This window comes from Paramisgurnus dabryanus, chromosome 23, assembly GCF_030506205.2.
Source record: "Paramisgurnus dabryanus chromosome 23, PD_genome_1.1, whole genome shotgun sequence".
Taxonomy (NCBI): Eukaryota; Metazoa; Chordata; class Actinopteri; order Cypriniformes; family Cobitidae; genus Paramisgurnus; species Paramisgurnus dabryanus.
The window spans coordinates 13,777,835-13,804,592 of NC_133359.1; the positions used below are offsets into that span (position 1 = coordinate 13,777,835).

The 26,758-nt window shown below is 38.1% G+C and overlaps 2 protein-coding genes across 15 annotated transcripts in view; both read right to left on the reverse strand.

Annotated features, from left to right (window-relative positions):
* On the reverse strand, positions 1–3,948 carry rep15 (RAB15 effector protein). The gene is made up of 3 exons (XM_073813353.1): positions 3,883–3,948; positions 1,466–1,537; positions 1–1,343 (listed from the first exon to the last, which is right to left on the reverse strand). Exon 3 carries the CDS (start codon positions 1,302–1,304, stop codon positions 555–557), a length of 750 nt encoding a protein of 249 aa, XP_073669454.1. The 5' UTR covers positions 1,305–1,343; positions 1,466–1,537; positions 3,883–3,948; the 3' UTR covers positions 1–554.
* A 495-nt stretch (positions 3,949–4,443) lies between these two features.
* ppfibp2b (PPFIA binding protein 2b) overlaps positions 4,444–26,758 on the reverse strand; it is a 59,493-nt gene continuing 37,178 nt past the window's right edge. For 4 of the 14 annotated variants that reach the window (XM_073813340.1, XM_073813341.1, XM_073813350.1 and 1 more), the window contains 22 exons: positions 25,051–25,254; positions 24,453–24,545; positions 20,496–20,607; positions 20,285–20,317; positions 18,092–18,153; positions 17,915–17,990; positions 15,422–15,534; positions 15,091–15,158; positions 14,828–14,902; positions 14,205–14,265; positions 13,972–14,007; positions 13,670–13,811; positions 12,359–12,391; positions 12,117–12,255; positions 11,739–11,861; positions 11,505–11,655; positions 10,946–11,057; positions 9,483–9,571; positions 9,019–9,141; positions 8,780–8,905; positions 8,369–8,557; positions 4,444–5,252 (listed from right to left, as the gene is read on the reverse strand). In XM_073813340.1, the coding sequence (XP_073669441.1) occupies positions 5,049–5,252; positions 8,369–8,557; positions 8,780–8,905; positions 9,019–9,141; positions 9,483–9,571; positions 10,946–11,057; positions 11,505–11,655; positions 11,739–11,861; positions 12,117–12,255; positions 12,359–12,391; positions 13,670–13,811; positions 13,972–14,007; positions 14,205–14,265; positions 14,828–14,902; positions 15,091–15,158; positions 15,422–15,534; positions 17,915–17,990; positions 18,092–18,153; positions 20,285–20,317; positions 20,496–20,607; positions 24,453–24,545; positions 25,051–25,254 (2,364 nt within the window). In that variant the 3' untranslated portion in view covers positions 4,444–5,048. The remainder of the gene's footprint in view (positions 5,253–8,368; positions 8,558–8,779; positions 8,906–9,018; positions 9,142–9,482; positions 9,572–10,945; positions 11,058–11,504; positions 11,656–11,738; positions 11,862–12,116; positions 12,256–12,358; positions 12,392–13,669; positions 13,812–13,971; positions 14,008–14,204; positions 14,266–14,827; positions 14,903–15,090; positions 15,159–15,421; positions 15,535–17,914; positions 17,991–18,091; positions 18,154–20,284; positions 20,318–20,495; positions 20,608–24,452; positions 24,546–25,050; positions 25,255–26,758) is intronic. The other 10 variants (XM_073813342.1, XM_073813349.1, XM_073813345.1 and 7 more) reach the window with 10 other exon arrangements.

Here is a 26,758-nt window from a genome sequence, read left to right on the forward strand (position 1 = left end):
GCCAATTATGAGCGACATTCGGGAGCGACTACCAATAATAATGAAGCAGGGGAATTCACGTCATCCGTCTCTCTCAGTTACTGGAGTTGATGTTACTCATTTGTTAATGACAACCAGATTTAGAAACGCCCCTTTTGAAAGAGACAAGCGACGCACAGCGACAAAGTCGCTTATAATGTGAATGTACCTTTAAGCGCGCATACCGCTCGCCGTCTACATTTGAAATAACGACTTTGAGTGCGGAAAAGACGCAAAATGTGAATCGCCCCAAGCTACTGAAATATAGTAACAGAGATAAACACAGATACAAAAGACAAACACCTCTGTAATGACTTTTTCCCAGCAAAAATATTTATTTCTGCATATTATAACCACAATTTAAATCTATAAAGTAACAGTTAGGTATTGCTGACAAACATTTGCAAGTTGCAAGAAAAACATCACACAAAGCAGCATGTTTACTCAATGCTAAATGCATTGTATCTGTTACGGTGAGCAGCCCATAAACCAACAAATGGTAATAAATTCAAGACCAACTGCTGTAAATGTAGCTGTTAGGTAAATTTAACAAGCATGGTGAGAGGGTCATCACCTTCCTTACCAACCAGCGCTCGCAACATCCCACTTGGAGTGACAAAGCATTTTGCCCCCTTAAAGAAGTGATCGATAAAAGAACGATCGAGTCGTACACACTTCCCAACAGCTGCTTGCAGGTTGTTGCTTAACAACCCATAAATGTTACCCTCGTCGTTTTCACGTCCAAAGAAGAGGAATAAAGCGTAACAATCTCTGCCAATGGAAGAACAGAAATCCACCATTCTCTCGGCTTGAGTACCATTCACCACCTCCATCCCAGCCATTCGCATGATCTCGCTGTAGGTATCTAAGGACAGTTCCTCGAAGTTCTCCTCCATTCTCTCTGGAAGAAGATGAAAAACCTGGACTGCGATCTGAATTCGGGGGTTCTTGGTTGGATAGTCTAACACGGCCCAAACCCATTGGGCACCAAGTAAGACCCTCTGTTCTGGGGTCATGGCAGTACAATTGAAGATGTTGGTGAGATTTAACTGGCTGCTGCGTTGGATGTAAGTCATCAGAAAGATCTCGCAAAGTGTTGAAGGATTTGGGTGGAATTTGCTTTCTGGGTCCCTGAAGAGCAAATAGTCTTTAGTCCTGGATGAAGCTGCTCGGATACAGTCACCGAAGAGGTGGATTAGATCTAGGGAGGCGGTTTTGTTGGGTTTACCCCATAAGGACCTGAAAATGCTGGTTTTGGCTTCATGCTGGAGATCTGTTTGGTCCATTCTAGCCAGTGTGATTTAAAGCGTTGTTTCTCGTATGCACTGCAAATATTGAACGAAGTCATCTCAAACTGTGCCTACTTTACTTAAATAAAAATAATACTTTTTTTTTGCTTTCAATAAATGTAATAACGACTATTTGTCAACACATAAAAATAACTCACCAGTATTATTCTTTCCTTAGTATTGGGTGAGAATGAACCCACAAGCAGATCTTTTTTCTCCTCTTTGAAGTCCTATTAAGATATTTGTGCTCATTTAAAGCTTAGCATAAGACTCCTCCCAAAAACTATGTTTGCCCTTTTAGGTCATGGTACACATTGGACATGTAAGAGATATTTGTTTCATCTAATCTTTCATAGCAAAAAGCCCCCAACCCAAACAAGCCCATTTTACTAATTGGGTTGGATTTTAAGGAGGTATTTAGCAAACGCAAACAAACAACAGTTCTGCACGTCAAAAGTGCTTTTAAACACATTGTATAGATTTGAAAGATTAAGCAAAAAATCCAGAGTTAACATCAAAAGTTTTGCGTAAACAGAGAGGCTGTAAATAACCTCAAGTTATATTAGCTAGAACAATAAAAATGACTACGCAGAGGTAGGAATAAGTCAGATATTAATGTTTGTCTTTACATCATTTGCGCAACATAATCTCACGAAAATTCGTGTTTTAGTCACAAAAAATTTGATTAATTTATTTGTGTCAATGGCACGAAATTCAGCATTTTTCGTGTCCGTGGCACGACTTTCTTTTTCATTTAATTTTATGTTTTGTTTTTTCTTTTTTTTAAATCATTGTCGCCTCCGGTTGAGTTTAAATTTGGGGTTTGGGTAAAGATGTACTTTTATGCATTGGTTTCTTCATGTTTTTTCTTCTGCTTTTAAAACTATTCCTGCCTGGAGTTGGGGTGAGAATTGGGGTTCGGGTAAGGATTTCTAAAAATGTAAGAGAAAGTGATTCTAACCCCAACCCTAAGCGACAATGTTAAAAAAAATAGGAAAAAATATGAGAAAACAATACATAAAATAACACGAAAAAGAAAGTCGTGCCATAAATCTATTTTTATAAAATTGTGCTGAATGACACGAAATAGACATTCATGCTCAAGGCACAAAAAAAGCAGAATTTTGTGCCATGGACACAAATAAATCAAATTTTTTATGACTATAAAACGACTTGCGGTGAGAATATGCTTTTGCATATTACACAAAATAGTAGATCTTACATATAGATCTGATCATAAAAACTTAAAAATAAAGGTTACAAACTTTTAAGTCGCTTAGCTGATTGGTAACACAACAACGGTGTTCCTGAAAGTGCAAACTTTTGAAGACAGTTTTAATTCATCAGTGCAAGTTTCTGATACTGACGCATTGTCGTCTCATGACAACTATGTTAATGCGAATCTATGATGATGGTAACGTCATGCACGTCCAAAACATTTGTGCTTTTTAGCCCAGAGTAACTTATAGTATTAAACCTACCTAATCATCCGATTGTTTGTATATATATTGCTCGGTAGAAGAATGCACATTTGCGCAGACTTGTAGTGTTTCTTTACAAGGTAACATTGCCATCTACTGCCAGGCACATGTAATACAGCGTATTAAGTCATCTTCATGATCTGTGTAAACACGGATCTTTTAGACAGCGTTGCCGCGTGTAACTCAAATTTTTCATAAACTCAAAAGGATAAAAACGTTTGCACTACACTGTTGTCATGTAAACACAGCACACATGATTAGTTATAATAAATAAAATAAAAAATAACAGGGTTGTGTCTTGAGCTGGGTGGAGGATGTGAGAATGTGCCATTGCTCTGTTATAGCACACCACACCCATGTGTAGTAAGTGTTATTAATACTGTGCTATTACACACTTCAGTCCTAAAGCTTCTGACAGCTCAAGGCTGCGTGTGACAAGGGTTAGGCTGATTTGCGACTCCAGAATGTTCTCTGCGGGAGTTAATACAGTGCGATCTGATGACACTATACGGCGGTCCGGGTTCGTCTCATTCCTCCAAGTAGCTCCTCTGGGGGAGTAAGTACTGTAAGTGAGAGGTGAGGGTGCGTGTATTAGCAAGAAGCTCTGTGCAAAGCTCAACTTAGTCTGCATAAGTTAAACCTAAACTTAGTCTGGATATTTTGTCTTTTCTATAACTGTGCATTTTTTTTCGAAAAGCTTTTTGATAAGATCTCTAACATTTGATGAAAATTGATGTTTAAGACAATCAGAAAAACTTTCAAAAAATGGTCCCAAGCTGTCACTGGGGCAGTACCGTTTAAAAAGGTCCTCATATGTGCCATTTAGGTACAGATATGTATGCATTTGTTACCAATTTGTACCTCTGGGGTACTAATATGCACTCTTTGGTCCAGTGGGGCTGAAAGAGAACTGCCCCTGTGACAGCTATAGGGACCATTTTTACCTTTTTCTAAGAGTTTATATAGTTACTGTGAGGTTAATTTTTGCACAATAACAGCATTATTAGCGGACATTAAGTTATCATTTTGTATTATAAAAGCAGTAAGTGTTAATATGTATTTTAGGGTAATAAATAATGTCTATATTTACTTACTGTGAGGTTGCTAATGCTTTTTGACAAAGTCTTAATCTCTGTTTCCCCTTTATCATGCAGCATCTGAAATGTGAAGGTATTAATTTTATATGAATATAATTTAACCAAAATAATTTATTGTATATTCAACTTTTGTTAATATTTAAAGAATAGGCACTCAATTAAGTGTTTCACATTTATTGTAAAAAAATAAATTATTAAGCAGAAGCAATTAATGACTCTTTGAGTAAAGAAATTTCTTTTTTAATCTACCTGGACCTGGCCCCTCCCCTAAACTGCATGGTCCTTTCCCAGCATGCACTTCTCCACATTGTGAAAATGGGCGTTGCATGAATGAAAGTTGGTTAGTGATTAATGGTTGTAAATCATGCATGTCGATGTCGGTCTACAAAATTTGTAAACAATATACTGTATGTGCTTGACTTGGCAAGATGACAGCGAACACAATTATTAATGCAAATGATGCCAAAATACCGTAACTGCACTACTGTAACTCGACATGCAAAGTATTGTTGTGTGTGAAAGGGATTTTGTAATATATGTGCTACAAACAGAGCAAAATATCAGCGGTTTATGAGGTTTATTGATGATGTCACAATAATTTTGTGATATATAATTACAGTGAACAGACAAGGGGCCCTTCTTTAACAGAAGAGGAAACATTTCAATCTATAAAAATATCCTTGTGCGTTTTATTGTATGAAAATAAGCGAAATCAAGTCAGATTTGTAAGTATTTTTATGTGCATTTAAAATTCACCAACATAAATATACCGTTAAATAAATCCCTAAAATATGCAAATATTGCACAATATCATTGTACATACTGTATTTTAAAACAGCACAGTTATAAAATGGAATACTTGTGTGATAAAGCTCAGATTATTCATAATACATTTTTTAACAATTCACAACAAAAATAAAAAAAATAATGTATTCAAAGATTTTTCACTGTCCATCACAGATAAAGTGGCACCTTTCAAAACCCTACAGCCACAGTGAGATGAGGTCACAATACAGAACTAAACCCTCGGATCCATCTGTAGCGTCCATATTTTTGCCTTACGTCCATCAATGAGTGATGCTGGGGTGTTAGAAAATGTCGTTTGGAGGTTGGCGTGGATTTGTGGGGTATGGGTGAAGGGTTATTGGCGGCAAGCTATAGCGTCAGTTCTGTTGGGTTCCCACCTGCTCCCGCCTCTCTGGGTCCCTGTCGAAAATGGGGCTCAGGCCCCTGAAGCCGCTGTAGGGTCGACTGACCCCGTTAAGCAGGGCCTGCGCTTGGGATGCGTCCAGGGGACAGATGTAGTCTGTGCAGTCGTCGCCACGTTTCTTGCGGTGCCCGAAAGTGGAGAAACCCATTTTACGTGGCTGAGGAAGAATGAAAATAAGATGTAATGTTGCCATGATGCCAATATGTTCATAAAAGCTAACTCAAAAGATGCACATACCTAGAACTGATGTAAATATATTTTAAAGTACCCCAGACAAAAAAGCATATTCAGACACAATTTCTCTTATCAGGAAAAAACGGATGGATAAAAAGCTTAAAAAAACAAACGTTTCCTCTGAAGCTTTGCTGTGCTTAGTAAGTGCATTGCGGCAGTTCTTTCAGCATATTTTGTTGATATGGCCTAAGCAAAATCTATGTGTCAAAAATGCACATACAGCGTCAGCAAAGATTAAATAGAATGGTCATGTGTCTGCTTGTATGAGTGTATCTGTGTGCTTAAAGACCTCCAGCTTCATTCTGCAAATGTGAATATCAAGCAAGAGGCGTTTATTTGTCATTACACTAGTGAAGCTGTGCACTGAAATGCATGTGTCGAGGCTCAGACTTACTGTAATGTATACAGTACCATACACAAAATAAAACACATAGTTAAACACAAGTTTACCGGATATTTAAAGTGTCAATGTTATTAAAGGGACACCCCACTTTTTTTTAAATATGCTCATTTTCCAGCTCCCCTAGAGTTAAACATAAGATTTTTACAGTTTTGGAATCTCTTCAGCTGATCTCCGGGTCTGGCAGTACCACTTTTAGCATAGCTTAGCATAATCCATTGAATCTGATTAGACCATTAGCATCACGCTAAAAATAACCAAAGAGTTTCGATATTTTTCCTATGTAAAACTTGACTTTTTATTAGAATTTTGACGTTTTGGAATCCATTCAGCTGATCTCTGGGTCTGGTGGTACCACTTTTAGCATAGCTTAGCATAATCCATTGAATCTGATTAGACCATTAACATTGCGCTAAAAAAATAACCAAAGAGTTTCGATATATTTTTCCTATGTAAAACTTGACTTTCTATTTGATTTTTACCGTTTTGGAATTCATTCAGCTGATCTCTGGGTCTGGCGTTACCACTTTTAGCATAGCTTAGCATAATCCATTGAATCTGATTAGACCATTAGCATCACGCAAAAAAATAACCAAAGAGTTTCAATATTTTTCCTATGTAAAACTTGACTTTCTATTTGATTTTTGACGTTTTGGAATCCATTCAGCCGATCTCTGGGTCTGGCTGTTCCCCTATTAGCATAGCTTAGCATAATCCATTGAATCTGTTTAGACCATTAGCATTGCGCTAAAAAAATAACCAAAGAGTTTCGATATATTTTTCCTATGTAAAACTTGACTTTCTATTTGATTTTTACCGTTTTGGAATTCATTCAGCTGATCTCTGGGTCTGGCGTTACCACTTTTAGCATAGCTTAGCATAATCCATTGAATCTGATTAGACCATTAGCATCACGCAAAAAAATAACCAGAGTTTCAATATTTTTCCTATGTAAAACTTGACTTTCTATTTGATTTTTGACGTTTTGGAATCCATTCAGCCGATCTCTGGGTCTGGCTGTTCCCCTATTAGCATAGCTTAGCATAATCCATTGAATCTGTTTAGACCATTAGCATTGCGCTAAAAAAATAACCAAAGAGTTTCGATATATTTTTCCTATGTAAAACTTGACTTTCTATTTGATTTTTACCGTTTTGGAATTCATTCAGCTGATCTCTGGGTCTGGCGTTACCACTTTTAGCATAGCTTAGCATAATCCATTGAATCTGATTAGACCATTAGCATCACGCAAAAAAATAACCAAAGAGTTTCGATATTTTTCCTATGTAAAACTTGACTTTCTATTTGATTTTTGACGTTTTGGAATCCATTCAGCTGATCTCTGGGTCTGGCGTTACCACTTTTAGCATAGCTTAGCATAATCCATTGAATCTGATTAGACCATTAGCATCACGCAAAAAAATAACCAAAGAGTTTCGATATTTTTCTTATGTAAAACTTACATTTCTGTAGTTACAAAAAGTGCAGAACTTTCTTGATGTTAAAAGAGTTATTAAGAGAGATAAAATTTGGGACCTGTTTGATGTTATAAAAGTTCTTAAAAGCAAGAAGACTCGAAAAGGATCTTCCTTGCGCTGACCGACACCTTTCCATCGTACGCACGAGTGAGTGATCCTGATATATACACATAAATACAGTTTTAAAAATATCTGTTTTGACAAAAATTTACACAGATATACGTTATGTCTTAAAAAAATATTTGGTTAACATATCTGATATGTAACATTATATTAGATCCTTACATTACAGTAGATCTTAAAGCTGTCTCAATGTCAAACGATAAAAGAAAGAAAAAAGTTGAACATATATTTTTCTACAGATATTGTTATTGACTTTGTGTGTGCCAAATCTATTAGTTTTACCAGGGAGTTAAAGGCATGGATGCTGTGATTTTATTTTTGAACCTTTAACTCTTTTAACGCCATTGATGAGTTAACTCGTCAATTATGAGAAAATGCTTCCCTGCCAATGATGAGTATTTCCGGCTTTCCGCAATACCGCTATTATCCACCAGGCGCTCTTATCCACCTGGTGCTCTTCCGCAACTTATGTAACCCAGAAGTAACGCCTCACGTGAAAAAGACAGAACACTATCTATGTTTTGAGGATCGCTTTGAATGTGATCTCTATCAAAAGTCATTCACAAAAATGGAATTATCTCGGCTTTTTGCTCAAAATTTTGTGTTTTTGAATAAAATAACCCATATTTAAGAGATGATTACAAGAGAACTAATGAAGGTAGGATGAGACCTTTTTATTTTGTTTGAAAGCAGAGGGTCTGTTCCTTCATTTGATATATTGTATGTTTATATATTTAAAGAAGAACATTTTCTGGAAGGCATTAAACTTGTGAAAATCATTAAAAACACTGGCGGCGAAAGAGTTAAAAATCCTTAACTCGATTTTTCTCAAAACTGACTCCATCAATTTCAAAGAGGTGTAGCTCTGTCATTTTTTGTTGTCAGATTCCACCAAATCATACATCGTATTGAAAGTTATAACTCTTTTTTTTTATTGCTCATTCCAACTTAATTTGTCAGTATGGGTTGCATATGCAAAAACAAAAAAGGCGGATATCTATATTTTATGAGGACAAATTATGATAACTTTTTTCTCACCCGAACTTTTGCTGTGGTGTTCAGCGGCGTGTAACTCGATGATTCCATGAACTCTCGTTTCTCCTGCTGGGCCTGAGAACCCACCAGTGTGTTAAACTTGGTGGCCAGATGCCTCCTTAAAAGAGTCTTCTGAGGGGGGATATTCAGCAGCAGGGCGAGGGTATCGGAGTTAAAACGAGGTTCCAAAATCTAGAAAAGAAACATTAACATCAGTCATCCTACATAATGTAAAGAACATTGTGTGAGAATATAACCTTGACATTTTTAATACTGTCATGTCAAAGATTGAAAGAGTGAAATCTCCATAATGAGACTTTAACCTGGACAGGGTCACAGATTTTCTCTTGCACTATGCTACAACTGGATTTTATTAAAGACTTTAACCATATCAAGTTGATTTAAGTTACTCACGATCAGCCCTCCATGCACTCCACTGCCTCTCAGATTAGGGGCGTATTCAGCTAGATCAACCGATCTCAGCCACTCCATCACGCGGTGATTGGACCACTGAACTGCCTCAGATGGTGATGTCATGTTCTGTCACAAAAACATAAATGAGCATTTATAGCGAGCCTTGTTTGTTACTAAAGTAGATCTTTCGATTATTGCACGTCTTTGTATTTCTCTCAAACACACACACGCACACACACCTCATCTCCAGGTCTTCTCTTCAGGCAGTTGGGGTTAAACTTGTTTACATGTAGGACGTGGATGGCACACTTAATGCTGAGATGATGCAGTTGGTTTGTGACTTTAAGGAAAAGCAGATCATTCTGAAAACAAATCCAGAGCACCAGTATTAAGATCGGGGTTGAATTGTGTTATAAAATTTCTAAAAAAATATATACATTTCTCAATCTAATGATGAGATTATTTAGGAGCATCAAAGTTTGATTTCAATCTTTGACATGGCCATACTTAAAGATTATATTTTCACACAATGTTCTTTACATTATATAGGATAATTTTATGTAGAAAAAATATGATTTTAGCTGGGTTTTCATTTGTATCACAATAAATAGACCTATCTACCATGCGATTTCGCTGGTCCAAAATGGAGAACACAGGAAGTAAAAGAGCGAAGTACTTCAAAGAATAAAACATGGATATTTACCACTGTTAAGTACTGCAGCATTCGACCGTCCACACGTGAATCATGAAACTGGTCCTTGTACTGTGGTAAACCGATATCATCAAGCCAACCTGTGCAGAAATACACAGTTTCTTCACATAATACAGCCTCATTACATTATTATCACTATTGATCTGCTAACTCTTTATAGGGACACCTTTAGCATAGCTTAGCATAATCCCTTAAATCTGATTAGACCATTTAGCATTGTGCTCAAAAAAAAAAAAATGGGTCTCATTCACTAAGCATGCGTACGCACAAATTTGTGCGCAAGATGTGCGTGCAGATGTTTTCCCGAACAAATCGTGATTCAACAAAAACTTTCGTATCAAAATGTCGTATAAAAGCAAAAATTCAAGCAAAAAAATTCAAACAACTAAAACCACTCCTATGCAATAATCACGTACACTATAATCAAATACTAGGATATAATTGTGTAAATGTTTATGATATATAAAATTATTTCGTGTATTATATATTATTAAACATAATCTATACTATTATTATTACTATATACATTATATTATTACGGAGCCCCTAAGGGGACATAGAGCAAAAATTATATAACGTTTAGTTTCACGTGAGCACGCAATAGTTTCACATAAGCACGCGAAACTAAACTTTAAAAAAAATTCTGCACATGAAGGTTTCGCGTGAGCACGTGAAAGTTTCACGTGAGCATATGAAAGTTTCACGTGAGCACATGAAACTAAACTTTAGATTTTTTTACTCCAATGTCACCTTAGGGGCTCGGTATATTATATATTATTATAGCCTACTTAACATATAAAAAAGATGCGTAATGACAAATCTTCACGCTTTCCTTCCTCACTTTTTAAATCTCTATTTGAAGTCCAAACGTCAATCACTTGATCTCCTGCGTGTCTCTGTCATATTAATTAAATGTCATATTTGTTAAAGCATCCAATACTTCTTTAACGTTACTCCGGTCGGTGGACAGCAGTGGCTTCCTCCAGCAACAACAAAACCTCCCAAATAAAAAATGCAAAGCAAAACGGAACTTTACGTTATCATAAATATGATCATGGATTTCTTTTCCAGCTTTTCCTGAAAGTTTTTGTGAGAATTTCTAGTGTGCATAATAATACGAAAAACGTATGCAATTAGTCCATGAGACCCAGTGTTTCTATTTAAAACTTCTGTAGTTACATCGTGTACTAAGACCGACAGAAAATTAAAAGTTGTGATTTTCTAGGTAGATATGTCTAGGAACTATTCTATTATTCTGCCGTAATAATTAAGGACTTTGCTGCTGTAACATGATTGCAGCAGGAGCAATGATATTACGCAGTGCTTGAAAATAATCCCCTTGGTAACTTTAATAGCAGGGGACTATTTTCAGGCACTGCGTAATATCACTGCGCTGGAAAAATGAGCATATTTAAAAAAATGTCCAGATGGAGAAATAAACAGCTGATATTTACGTGTGACCCAGACGTGGTCCAATTCGGAAGATTTCTCTGTGATCTTTGTGTTAAAGGAGCGCAAAGCCAGCTGAAGTTTCTTCTTGTGTAGCGGATGTTTGATTCCCAGCTCCTAATGTGAAAATCAATCCAAACGTCAGGAGCAGGCAGGACACGGTTTATTTTTACATTTTTTATATTTGATGGCAGAGCAAATAAGCAAGTCAGACACGATCACTGATGTGAAACAGAGGTAAAGCTCATCTGGCAGGTAGAACCGCACGATACAAAGAAATTGCCTAGCAGATCTGAGTGACCTGAAGTGAAAGGCGTAGCCAAATGATGTTGTGTTATGGCCAGATGTTGCACGAGAATATTAATAATGTAAAACCTGGACTTTGGTGTGTGGAGTAACACAATCAAAAAACAAAAAAAAACAAATCCATGCAATTTATGATATACGTAAAACAGCAGCTAGACCTTTTTAAATACATAGGTAAATTTTAATTCACCAGAAGACAATACACATACTTATAAGGTATCATTGCAATAGCCATAGCATTTGCAATGCATTTCTCACCTTCTCGATATCCTGCGAGGACGCGGAAAGCAGCGTCTGTCCGCAAGTGACCCACTGTCTGGCCATATGTACGTAGTGACCCAGCCCAAAATCCTCCAGCCAAGCACAGACCTGATCACATGACCACTTTGAGAATGGAGCATTTATCTCACTGCAGGGCACAAACATCACAATGATAAACATAAAATGAGAAACTACAGTGACAGAGAGTATAATCTCCAGGTGCTGAGATACCTTGGAGAACCACTGATGCCCAGGCAGGTGAGTCGAGGGCCAGCTGTGGCCCTAAAGCCCCCTCTCTTAAAATCGGAATCAGATCCATCTGCAGGGAGACCACCTGACTGGGTTCTCCTGATCCTAGGAAACAGAGATAACCACATACAGTTTGTGACCCTGCCCGTGAAACGCCCCAACCAAAGTCATCATTTGTGATTTACTGCTTTCTAAATAAATCATTATACATAATGTATAGTATAGTATAGTATAATAAATATCTTTTCCATCAGGTGTGAAAAAAACGTTTCTCTAACTTTATATGACCATATAAAATCCTTACAGACATTTCAAATGGTCTTTACCCAACAAAAGGTTATATTACTTGCAACAACATACTTTCCCCACAGTTTTCTGAATCCTTTCTGGTTCTTCTTGTTCTCTGGTGAAACGGGGGACTGCTGGCCTGAATCCACCCCAGACGATATTGGTGAAAAATCTGAAAGCGCAGAGTCGTCTGCCTTCTCTGATGACTTTCCTGTAAACAGAAACATGTAACAACTTATTTAGACTGTTATGTGTTCATGTGATTCCCTATCGGGCTGAATACAGACAGTACACATTATTCTCTGTGTACCCACCAACAACAAATTGATCATGCTTTCCCCGTGATCCTGGAGCGCCATGCAAGAAAGAAAAGGGATAGAAAAGCACAGACTAATGTCACAATGCTGCGCAAAAGCTAAAATATTCACTTATTTTACTGCAATTACTTGATTTCACTAAATCTGGAGTTGTAAAGCACAAAAATAATAACACTCAAGTCAATATTTTGGATTTGTAACAAATTACAATAAAAAATTGACTGAATTTCTCCTTACGGACACATTAAAGGAGAAGGCAGACAACAGAATTATATCATATATAATTGTTTCTCAGTCTCTTTAATAAAATACATCCAGAAAATACAGGGAATGTGTATGTAGTATTAAAAACTGTATAAAAATGTAAACTGATGTGTCAAGTTTTTAGGATAAACTCCCCTTCCACTTGAGCAATAGCAGGAAACTGCAGGATCTCTTAAACCTAAATGAAATTAAATCCTTATTTCTAATTTGAAAGAAATTAGTCTTTTTACTTCATTCTGCTCAAAAACGCTCAAGATGTGTTTAGTGCCAAAAGAGGTCACACTAAACAACGACGATGACTAAAGAAGACATTCATTCCTGGGTAATATTTTTATTTTTTTTACATATTTCCTGTGTTTTCTGTTTGTATCTTAATAAAATAGATTGAAAAATAAACATGGATGGACATTAAAACTTCTAAAACAACAAGTCTGGTGGTTACTGTATAATAGTATTTTTCTTGATTTAGTACAGTCAAAAACTTACATACAGCTCCTTTAAAGTAGCATCACATGGCACTAGTTTAAACTCAAAGTAAAGCAGCAAAGCTCACATAAACTAACTCTAATCTTTAAGAAAAGAGAGAGAGTAATAATATTCTTCTCTGCTTTCTGCCATTAAAGAAACAGGATAGCAGAGCTTAGGTTAAATCCAATATGACACAGCAAGAAGGTTCAGCGGTCGTATGCTAACCGGAGATTGGAGGACAATACCTAAAGCTGGAGCGCTGGCGCTTCTGCAGCGATCTTCACACGGAGCGAGAGAGGGAAACGACAGCCGCACGGCCGCGGGAGAGAGATTAGCAAGAAAAGTCAAGATATAGGATTGCCCATGCAAAGACACCTTAGTATTAAAATAGGCTGAAAAAGACCGACCAGAGCAAAGCCATTGTGGTAGTACAAAAGTAGTATGAGTATGAGCAAACATGCCAAAAAAAACATGAAAATTCAAGTTACGTAATATTAATAAGGTCACACAGAGAATAAAAGTGAGTTGGTGTTGACTGAAGCAAAGCATTGTGGGTACTGTGAGATGATTGCCTACTTAAGTTAAATTCACTGTCTTCGCTTTCATCGGGAGACAGCTGCAGCGGAGAAGACGCCTGCAGTCTCACGCCGTTCTGCTCCGGACGGCTAAACTTTCCTGGGAGGGTCTGGTATTTGTTGTTTACGGGATGATAACGGTTCTGCAGAGAAAATCAATGATTTAACGGTTAACATTTTGATATTGCTACTATTAATATTCTTGTATTAACTCAAGGGTATAGATATGCACAGATGAAGCTTGTGTTATGTATTGTGCGTGACTTCTGCAAGTTAATGGTGGTTAATGCTAGTTAGTAGTACCTCTAAAACAGCCTGTACTGGTCGCCCCACCACATGCTTAAGAAAAACCAGTAGCACAAAAACACACATATACTCAGTTAGTTAAAGCATATAAGCGGTTGAAATACATGCGTAATGCTGTAAATGCAGTGGGTAGAAATGGAGACAAAATATTGAGCACTGAATTTGGTTAATCTGATGAGTTAGTTGAGCATGTTTACAAAGGTAAAAAATGTTTACTGTAGCGTCCATACCATCTGTAAGTTCCCACTTTGAAGCTCTTCCAGGCTGGTGGACAGCATTCGTGTAATTGCCCTAAAAACCACAATCATGAAAACATAATAAACTCGATTTTGATAAAAAAAAAAAATGTATGCAATGTTTGCCCGCTTAAGTATGTTGTAATAATTCCCCATGTTTTATCACAGAGCCCCATGGGGACCCCATATATATGTACTGTTGGGCCACTATTGAAAAACATCCCCCCTTTAAAGGTGGGGTGCATGATCTCTGAAAGCCAATGTTGACATTTGAAATCACCTAAACAAACACGCCCCTACCCCAATAGAATCTGGACCTTCTTTTGATAGACATACGCAACCCAGGCAACGATGTCGGTTAGTAGACACACCCTTTACTGCTGATTGGCTACAAGTGTGTTTTGGTACAAGAATGCCCAAATTGGGCTATTTCTCCATATGGGAGCGGTACCCCCAAATATCCCACATTTGGAGGTACCACCCACTTTGGGAATCCCCATCCATATTTAATATCTGCAGTCATGTTTACTTTTGTGTGTGTGGCAATGACATCACAAGGACAAGCCTGCTCCAACCTTAAAAAGCCAAACCAACACACAAACACACACTTGACTTGCCATTGTCGGTTGTAAAAATCCAAATCACCATTGGATACCACAGTAGTCTCCATGAAGGGCTGTATATACCGACAGCTGGGCCAGTGAAAGATCAAATAGCATAAAGAAGAGAGAGAGTTGATAGAGAAAGATTAGCTCGGGGTGAATGACCGGGACAGCAAATGGCCACCTGATCCTGACTGCCTTTAGAAACAGGGAATCTCTGGAGACCACCAGACTTTGCCATCATCAGTGTACTGTTAATAATAAAACCTCTCGCTCACCTGGAGTCCAGCTCTCTTTGTAGAGATGAAGGAGAGACCAGAAGCGGTGACTGTCCTCGTGAAGACATCTGTGAAGATTTTTGGTGATTAACTTATTAACTTATTTTATTTTGATGTAGGCCACATGAATAAACAAAAATAAAATTAAATAAATAATATTGCAACATACTGTTTTTTTTTATTTGTGTTGGGTTTGATCTTTAAAGATTATATAATGGATAAAAAATGCATTGATTTAATGCCTTGCAAGTTGCTTTAAATTAAAAGCATCTGCCAAATGCACAAAACCATAAACATGGTTTCATGTTTTTATGCAAATCTCTATTAATACCTGCAGATCCGATCTGACAATATCCGAGTATGCTTTATGGCTGAGTGGTCGGACTTTTCGACAGCCACTGAGGTCTTCTTCACTGCTGCCGCTCAAATTTGTATCATTGATGACTGCAAAACAACAAAAACAGAATTAGTCAGTAAAATCGGCCAATGGTAACTGCAACTTTAAAAAGTAAGCTATAAGTTTTCAGTAAATTCAAACTAGTGGTCTTCACGAGTCCACTTAGATCCAAAAACCAGAGGTCCAATCTGAAATTTTTAAATTTTAATGTGATTTTGCCGAACGGACCCGAGAAGACCCAAACTATCTTGCATCTGCATTAAGTATTTTTCCACCCCCCCCACCCTGTTTGCCAAGAGTGCTTGTGACTAGGGATGTTAACAATTAATCGATCTTCGATTAATTGTCGATAAGAATTTACTCGATAAAACTTAACGATTGTTGAAAAACAAGATCATGCACGTGTGTGCCGCGCATGCGCAAAACACATACAGTCGGAGAAAAAAAAATTAAGCGAGCGCGCAAAAGTTAAACTAGTAGCTATGATCACAACGATGCTTGATGCCAAGCACACGCATGTGCTTTTTAACGTCATGCTAGACGAGGCTGGCTGGCTGCCAACGCAACGAAATGACATCCGCAGTGGATCTGAGAAGGTCCGATGCAGAAAATGCAAATACGTTTAGGATACTGAAAGCAAAGACCCTATTCAGGGAAGCCTGCAAGATTAGCATAGCAACGCTGCTATATACAGAGAAGGAGACCAGAAGCCGCTTTTAATGAACAGATTAAAATGTTATCTTAAATTATGGCAAGAAACTGTCAAATGTAAACTGTAACTGACTGTCGTTACAACCTGAATGCCCGCAACATATATCACTGATCATCATTATTGACTGGCTGTCTGAGGCGCTGCGTGTTTTCTAATGGAAGGTTGCCATCTCCGTAATATAAGCATCTTTGCTGAAAGTACGTCTAAGCTGAGGTGACGACGAGAAAAGTGCACTTCGTGTGCTTCTTGGATATAATTACAAACAGTGTATCAACGACTCGGAAAGCGAGGTAAACAACTTGATAAATAACACTTGATGATAATAAAACTGTTATTTTGACATGGACTTTCAATGCGTCTGTTGCAGAGTGCCCATGTGAGGCGGAGTTATACACTGTGTCTATTAGTAATTATATTTCATTACGAGATAAGTTTAAATTGATGATTTTATCAAAACAACAACTACATTGACTCATTTTACAATCCCACTAGCATGTTATTTAGACAAAATAAAATCTTTTAATTCGCATGAGGAAGCTGTTGTTTTTATGCACACTTTTATGTCATTGGCTATATGCCACTGCAGTGAAGGCTTATTGCACTATTACTGTTAACGATTATTCGATTGATTGATCGTTAATTTAAATGATCATCGAATATGGGAAATTGCATAAATTGACATCCCTACTTGTGACATTGTGTGGCTGGCGGTATGTTAATTTTCACTAAGCCGGACCTGTCAATCAATTTTAAATGCAGACAGTAGCACGGAAATACATCACTTTCAGTCAGCATGTCACTCGGTTTAGGCGCACAAATTTATTTTTTATGCATCCAAAGCTCAAATTGGATCCGATAACTACGCACCCGCAGATGGTTGGCATCCCACGCAGCCCATTTGCGACTCTCTTTCCGGATTTCCGACCGTCATTTGTCATGTACAATAGAAAGGTAAAAGTAACCACGCTAATTTTAAAGGTGACATAGAATGATTGAACGGGGTATTTATCCATGTTCTGTGATGTGACATGAAGACAAAAATTTTTTTGTTTGGGTCTGTAATGCCTTAGAAGCTTCCTAAAAACCTCTCTCAGATAGCTCTATTAGGGTGGGGGATTTTAAACAAGTGGTTTTGCACCTATTTGGCTCCCCCTACTGGCTTAACTTGCAATCTTATTACTGATTGGCTGACTTTGCTGCCACTCAAAAAATGTAGGCAATTATTTTAAAGTGGAGGGGCAGTTAGATGCCCGTGATGTCATAAGCATCAGGTTTTCAGATTGGGCCATTTTCTGGCTGTCATTTCTAAAAGAGGAATTTCTATGAGACTGAGATGTTTAGCATGTCTAGCACTTTTTGTATGTTTGTGAATGTGGGTAGACTACCAATATTTAACAAAGACAAGGTAAAAATGCTTTTTCATTCTCTGTCCCCTTTAAATCAAACAATAAAATGGCCGGATAAAGATAATTGAAGTGGTTACCTTGGTGTCATCATCAGATAAAAATAAAAAATACAATGAGCAGAGGGTCTGCAAATCTGTCTGGTGAATGCTAATTTTGTTGTGTTTTTCTCGGGTTGGGTCTTTCTTTAAAAAAAATGTATGCATGCCGGGTTTGGGTGAAAGGGATTTGGGTCAGGGTACATTTGGACTCGAAAAGACCAAATTCAGACTGTGTTCTGATGTACAAAGCACAAATTAGATCCTCACATACCTTGAGAAGGGGTCGATACACCTTTAATTTGTCTGTATTGGCCTAACAAGACATTGAGCTCCTCTATGTGGCGATCCTAGAGGAACAAAACAGAGGCAGAGTGTCAGTCCATAGCCAATCATTGTGCAAACAACTGAAATGTTCATTTACCCAACACATGTGAACATACCAATTTACCTTTTCATTATTGGCATCTATCAATGTCTTCATTCCTGTTCTCAGCCTCTGTAATTCTTGATCTGGAACATAAAGACCAAATGTCAGTATGCTTCAGTGTAGATACACTTCAGTCCATTTACAAAACACGCAAAGGGAGATGTTATGGCAAACCAGCACCTCAAAAAACATGCTTGGTCCAAAGCGACCGAAGTTGACTGAGCACAGAAAGATGTGTGCAGATATTTCTGATGAAAGGTTTGATAGGACCATCAGAAGATGAGGTGCAATGCTTGTACATGCTCATCCACCCATGCTTTTTAGCCAAGCAATATTTTACTAATGAAAACTGAGAACTGCTGCTTTTAAAACCAACGATTTATCAGATAAATGGCCTTTGATACCATAACAGTCAAAACTTTAACACCAATCCCGCAATAAAAACCACACTGATTGGATCATGCTAACAGCTGGTAATAACCTTAAAGCAACACTTTGTAGTTTTCCATGTAAGATTGGCTTATGGCTCCCCCATGTGGTTGAAAAGTACAATTGTCTTCTGCAGGCAGAGTCACTACATACACCGCAAAGTCACTATTTTGCGCCGAACAAACTCTTTTATAGAGTGCACTTTGTCCTTACGTTGTCTCAGACGATAACATGTTTGTCCTTTGGCGGGTATTGTAGCTTCACTATTGGCGCTTTTCCGTTGCATAGTACCCCACGGTTTAGTTTCGTTTGGGTCGGGTCAGCTCACCTCACTTTGGCGTGGTTAGCTTTTCCATCGAGTTTAGTATCACTTCGGAGTGGGAGGGATTATAGGCGTGTCGTTATATTTACGCTGCCTACTGCTATGACATCATACACGTGAGAGCGTTGTTGTACATTCCCATACATTCATTTATTTCTCAGTCTGCCACAAAATTAAAATTGGCCACCACAAATAGATTTTTTCACATCGCGTTTATAACTACCTCTGTCTCACATGACAGTTTCTGTTCAAACACTCGACCTGTGGTGTCAGTCGACGGCGCTCCGCTGAGCCTCATTCAAGTTGCATTTAAGCATATATAATGCAGACGTGCACATCGCGAATGTGCCGCCACAAACTGCAAGTCTGGAAAAAACTGTTATGGTGTCCCGGATTCTCAACCTGCGGATGTTTTTCATCGCTAAAAGGGTGTTTGGAAACTTATAGCAGAACACAGATAACAACATGTTTGCTTGAGACAGCGCAAGCTAGCAGTAAGCTAAAGCGAATATATACATTATAGCGATGACGTGACGATTCTCTCAGACCAATCAGTGATCTACAGTGTTTTCGCGTCACGTTTGGTATCAGCTCGGGTCGCTTGGAACCCCAACCGAGGTGGTATGAAAAAAAGTATCGGGTACTACGTACTGCACCCAATGGAAAAGCTCCCAAAAGTAAGCTGACCCGACCCAAACTAAACTAAACCGTGGGGTACTATGCAATGGAAAAGCGCCATATGTGTTTTGAAAGGGAGGGGTGAACTGTGGATGGAGCTGTTGGTGGCAATTCACAATCTCACCACTAGATGCTGCTTAAAAACTACACAGTCGACCTTAAAATTTACAGCATTTATCGTCCATAGTTATTGTATGAAGTTATGGGTTCACTTTATATCTTAGAAATGGGTCCTTTTCTGTATCACTGGTCAAATTTTTCTCTTCTTCAGCTCTTATTATTAGTGGTGTACCCTCAGGGTCTATCTTGGGCCCGCTCTTCTTTCATTTATATATGCGTCCAATAAAATGTACTTACTTTACTTACTTACTTAAATAGTGTGAATGACTTCAAATGCTGTATAACAGTAAGATGCTATGTCCATTATTGAACTGTAATTATCTTACACACAAAGCAGTTTATGTATTTAAAGTGTACATGAATCGTTGTGTTAACTCTGAGTTGATTCATGTCTAAGTCATTGTGAAACTGGTGTTTGTATTAAGAGGTTACAGATCAATTCACAAACCCATGGGAAAACTATGAGTAGTGCTGGAGGGTGCGACGACAAGCATGAATCAGCCACTTAACACCCGCTCACAAACAAACACGCACATGTAGCCATTGACAGGATGGGTGCGACAGGCTTGACAGCATGCCAGTGAAAATTAGGCAGATTGACAGAGAGGAACCTGAGGGACAGTCAAAGCTGGGAACAGATCTGAAACGTTGAAACACTGGCTTACGTTTGTCTCTCAGCTTTCTCTTATACACTTCCTCTACAACAGGCAACGTCGACGACCACAGTGATTAACGAAAAGAGCCACATGTTAGTAATCTGTACACTCACCAAAACGTTTCTCATGCAGCTACTGTAGTTTTAATTCATGTTATGCTAAATGTTATGCTATTCTTCGTTCTTCAGTAATTGTTGTGATTTAATCTGCTTAAAGGTACCTCTTTCTGTGATGTCACTGCTGACGGATCCTCTGGTCTGAAGCTGGTTCTGCAAATGCTCGATTTCTGCGTCTTTTGTGACAAGCAACTGCTGGAGTTTACCGATCTCCACCTGTGAAACAGAAATACTTATTAGTACTCTAAAAAATGGGGCTGATGGAAGACTATTTTTAAAACTGACCTCAAATAGGATATCACATAAATTCTTGTGGGAGAACACAAGAATTTGACAACATAAATGTGACGAGCACAAAAGATTTAACACAAAAAAGAGGGACAACTATCAGTACTAATTCCTTTATATCGCTACCAAAAAGTCAAAATGAAAACTTATTTAACCATTCAAATTGTCTATACTTATTTGTCTGCATACCTATCAGTCCCGCCAGAAAAACGTGATCATGTGATCGCATGATTTAATAATCAGCCAAAGTTCGCATATTTATGCAGGGGACGCATTTTATCAAATACACCGCACTTTCGTAGCATAAATTGCAGATATCCGTGTGCAAAATATGCGGGGATTTCATAATCCGCATTTTCGTAGCACAAATAACATGTATCTTAAGAGAAAGTTTAAAAATGTTGCATTTACTTCACACAAGCGCAGCCACAAAATGTGCTTTGTGTACATTTTTGCGGCACCTAGTGGTGAAATTGCATATTGCAACCAACGGCTAAGTCCATCACTCACCCCTTCCTTTTGAAACGCATAGAGAAGCTACGGTAGCCAACACAAGACAAACATGACATCATTTGAGACAACATAGTAACAAAACGCGCTCTGTAGAGCAGTTTGTCCTTTTATGGCTACTGTAAAAACATGGCGCCGCAAAATGGGGCATCCACTTAAAGGAAAACACCACCGTTTTTCAATATTTTACTATGTTCATATGTTCTTACTTCAACTTATAGATGAATTAATACACACCTTGTGCCACCATACTTAGTCGTGTAACTACTCATGTAGCAGTCTTTAAATAGCGAAAACATGGACGTTTTTGGTGGCTTCTAAATTCATCCCTGTTTGGATCCTAAGAAATGAGTGGGGCTAGGCTAAATGCTAACACATTCCCGACGCGCTGAACAAAGATTAAGTGCATGCTTTGAAAACAATAGGTGTGTATTAATTTGTCTAAGTTAAGGTAAGAACATAGTAAAATATTGAAAAACTGTGGTGTTTTCCTTTAAGGGGACACACTATACAAACGGCTCATTCCAAGTCTTTATACAGGTACACCACTGGAAATATAGTGTATATATATATATTATATTGCATTTCTTTCAACAGATCCTCTTAAAAAATTCACACACTGCACCTTTAAACGGGCATCCAGCAAAAATACAATACAATGTGTGAACGCCCACTATGATTAAACTATGTAAAGTGCATTTATAATATCTCTCCCCTGCTTATAAAGAACAAACTACAGGAATGTCTACAGGGAGTGCACTGTTTGCATCGTCATGTTGAACTGTTCAACTCAACAGAGACAACATCTGCTAGATGATAATGTCAATTGATATAAAACTAATAGGTGAACACCCAAAACTCAAAAGTCTTTTGCCAATGAACACAAACGAAAACAGATACTACTTTGCTTCATTTTTGTTTAATAAATGGCAATTGGGTCATCATTTGCTACTTTCCGAAAAACAAAGGAGATCAATCATGAGCTGTCTCATGAGATCAGCATCAAAAATATGATAACACAAAACATCTACAAGCAAGAGGGTTGAAAAACATGAGGCAAAGAAAGAGGCTTAAAAACATGAGGCACAACAAGGAAAACCACTATGTTGGGGTGCATATGGCAGCTCAGACAGGCAATACTTGGATGAAAACACAGATAATGATATCAGCCCTGTCCCAAATTATGCATTTAATGTTAACTTGCAGTCACATGGCCTTCCTTTTCCTTTTTTAAGCCTGCACTGATGCACATGTATGCATTTGGCAGACTTTGTCATACAAAGCAAAATACTACTAAAGGTATGTTTCGTCAGTCTGGGTGATGCATAGAAATCAAACCCTTGACTTTTGGCATTGTTATATCACTTAAACTATGCAATCTCCGAAAAATGGTACACAAGTGTTCGCTGAGACGGTACCCTTTCAAAAGATCCTAATATGTACTATTTAGGTACAGATATGTATATATCTGGTACCAATGTGTACCTTTGAGGTACTAATATGCACTTTTTATGTAACCTCGTAACAGCTTTTGTACCTACTAAGAGTGTAGAAACTAAAGTGCTTGGATGAGATTTGGGACAGAGCCACGAAAGCCCTCTACTACTGTATGTGTCACACCAGACAAGAAAGATGACGACGGATAGGTAAAGGGGGCGGGGTTTAGCACCTGAGCTGTTCGACAGCGCCCCTCCCAGTGTTGCCGTTCTACCTGAGTGTGCTCAACCGTGAGCTTCAAGGTAGAAAGCTTGGTCATGAGCGACTGGTAACATACATGAAGGGAATAGGTGATAGAGAGCTAGAGGAAAAGAAAGCCAGAGGGACGTTTATTACGTTGAGAGCTTAAGATTTTGTGAGAGTACACCCTTAAATATGAGGTGAAGCCATAGGAGAACCACTTTTGGTTCCAAAATAAATCTTGTATTCTCGACTACGAGCATCTAGGTACCTTACTCTTTAAGAATGTGTAGTTAAAACGATAGCAAGCTCCTTTGATAAGAGTTTAGTCTTAAAGGGACACTCCAAATTTTCCAGATCCCCTATAGTGAAACATTTGATTTTTATTGCTTTGGAATCCATTCAGCCGATCTCCGGGTCTGGCAGTACCACTTTTAGCATAGCTTAGCATAATTCATTGAATCTGATTAGACCATTAGCATCAGCTCAAAAATAACCGAAGAGTTTCAATATTTTTCCCATTTAAAACATGACTCTCGATATTACGCAGCGCCTAAGAATAGTCCCCTTGGTAACTTTCAATAGCCGGGGACTATTTTCAGCTGCTGTGTAATATCATTGCGCCTCCTACAGCCATGTTACGGCAGCAAAGTCATTGATTATAACGCCAGAATGAAAGTATAGTTCCTAGCCATATCGGCCTAGAAAATCGCAACTTTTAATTTTCCGTCTGTCTTAGTACACGATGTAACTAGAGAAGAGTCGAGTTTTAAATAGGAAAAATATTGAAACTCTTTGGTCATTTTAGCGCAATGCTAATGGTCTAATCAGATTCAATGGATTATGCTAAGCTATGCTAAAAGTGGTAGCGCCAGACCCAGAGATCGGCTGAATGGATTCCAAAAACGGTAAAAATAAAATGTTTAACTGTAGGGGAGCTGGAAAATGAGCATATTTTCAAAAAAAGTGGACTGTCCCTTTAAAGCGACAGTTCACCCAAAAATTAAAACTCATCAGTCATATGGGTTTGGAAAAACATGAGGGTGTAAATAATGACAACATTTTAATTTTGGGGTGAACTATGTCTTTAAAGGTGCAATGTGGGACTTTTAGCGGCATCTAGTGTTGAAACTGTGAATTGCAACCAACGGCTCAGTTCAGAGCTCACCCCTCCCTTTCAAAACGCATAGTAAAGCTACGGTAGCCATCACAGGACAAAAATGTCTTCGTCTGAGACAACATTGTGATAAAACGCGCTCTAGAGAGCAGTTTGTCCGTTTAGGGCTACTGTAGAAACATGGCAGCGCAAAATGGCGACTTCCATGTAAGGGGACCGCGGTGTATGTAGATAATGCGGCTCATTCTAAGGTAATAAAAACAATACAGTTCATTTTGTAAGGTCTTTTTACACCACTGGTAATATAGTTGGGTATATTATATGGCATTTCTGTCAAGAGATTCCTTTCAAAAAATTACACACTACACCTTTAAAGCCATGGCACAGGACTGTTAGTACATGTTAAGGTAAAAAGAAACAGCACCATATATTATAAAACATTCGAAAGGCATATAAAAACATACAATACCTTTGTGGCTTTAAGTTTCCTTTCATATTGCGATTTCTCTCCTTCTAGTTCATCAACTTTGGTCTTAAGAAGGCGGAGCTCTTGCAGCAAAGCCTAATGAAGACACAATCACACAGAAGAAGAGTTAAACCTTCAGCATCCCTCCATGCTTGCAATACTGTAGCTTTAACTCTTTTGCATCAACCAATTCATTCTTCATATTCACCACATAAGCATAAAAGCCTGAGGTCATTCAGTTCCCACAAACCGTGCAGTTAAAACACTCGAAAAGCCCAAGAGGTTCCTGTAAAACCTTACTGGCTCTTCAAAAAGTGACAGAAGTAATTAGGGAAGAAACCACTAAGGGTCACCACTAAGCCCACAACCTTCATGAAACTCTCCAGAACTACCTTAAATCATGCAGATACACACCCAAAACAAGTTAGAACAATATGTCAAAAACACCAGCGGCCAAGAGATTCCCAAATACTGGATTCACTGCAGGAAAAGATAGTTAGTAAATCCCACATGTTAGGGGGAAATGGTTATGTTTTAGGATGGAGCAAATACAAAAAGGGGGGGTTGAAGTATGTCCACCACGTAAGGAGGATCTGCCTACATTCTCTCCTCCGACTCTAGAGCGACAGCTGCATTCCTCGGCGTCCGAGGCACCAAGGCCCACGTCGGGACTCTGGTCGTGAGCCTCGCGTGCCACGCCGTCCCCCCGGCTCTCGAGGGCCCGCTGTTCCTGAATGCGAGTGCTGATTTCCTCCTGGAATTTACACATCTGCTCCTGCAGTTCACTTATTAGGTTAACCACAGTCTGAGAGAGCAGAAAACAATGAAGACGGACAGACAGACAGGAAGAAAATGAAACAAAATGGATCTTATTATAAAGTTTTTGTATTTAGTAATAGTTTAAGTATTTACATACCCTCACCTGGGTATAGGGATACATTTTTAAGTTTTAAACACATATCTCTGTAATATCTTTATCTCCAGAGAAACCAACTCTCATTTTTGGCGTCTCATTCGTTAAAGAGCAATAAAAAGTTAATCTCAAAGGTCCCCTGGTGTAAATGCCAAAGGTGGGGAAGCACACCGAGTGTTAATGTTTAATTTATTATTTACTATTAACACCGTAACCCAGAGGAAGTTTTGAATCTTCTTTGATGATGCTAAAGCTGATGATAACACAGGCGTGCTGCGCTTATATTTAGCTCTATGGGTTGAGCTTTGTAAGAGGGGCATCTGCAGGGAAAGTGTTTGCGCCTGTGGTATGTTTAAAGTGAATTTCTGTCGTTCCGTCATTCTGAACGGAGCCGTGCAGCTGTCACCTTTGAGGCCTGTGTTTGTTGATGCAACAAATGCAAGGACGGCTCGGTTACCACGGGATCAGGGAACGTGTGGTGTGAGGATACTAGATGCAACAAGGCGGCAAAGCGAGAAATTTGCATCGGTACTCTAAACTACAAATAAATCGAAACACGTAAAAAATGATTGGCGTCTATAACATTTCAAAGTTAAAGGAAAACACCACTGTTTTTCAATATTTTACTGTGTTCTTACCTAAACTTAGACGAATGAATAAATAGCTATCTTTTTTCAATGCGTGCACTTAATCTTTGTACAGCGCGTTTTGAATGTGTTAGCATTTAGCCTAGCCCCATTAATTCCTTAGGATCCAAACAGGGATGAATTTAGAAGCCACCAAACACTTCCATGTTTTCCCTATTTAAAGACTGTTACATGAGAAGTTACACGAGTAAGTATGGTGACACAAAATAAAAAGAGAAAAGAGAAAACAACTTTAAAAAGAGAAAACATGGAAGTGTTTGGTGGCTTCTAAATTCATCCCTGTTTGGATCCTAAGGAATGAATGGGGCTAGGCTAAATGCTAACACATTCACAACACGCTGTACAAAGATTAAGTGCACGCATTGAAAAAAAGATATGTATGTGATTAGCAAGTAGCAACATGACCCAATCACTTTTCGATGGACAAAATCAAGTCCCACCCTACCTTTTTTCTCATTTCAGAATCCGTTTCACTCTGATATACATAATAACTTTGTAAAGATAAATCCACACACATGCATGTATATATTTAGTTTACATGTGTATATACATTTGTATATTTATGTATAATTTTTATTATATATAAATATAAATACTTAATATATAAATATATATTTTTTCTTACAATTATACATGCATGTGTGCATATTTATATATACATAATTATTATACACAGTTCACACACATATATGATGTAAACAAAAACATTTATTCTGCTATAGATTAATCACTATTAATCGTTAAGCATC

Bases quoted from the DNA above. Each gene is read 5' to 3' on its own strand.
- rep15 (XM_073813353.1), bottom strand. From the start codon at position 1,304: ATGGACCAAACAGATCTCCAGCATGAAGCCAAAACCAGCATTTTCAGG.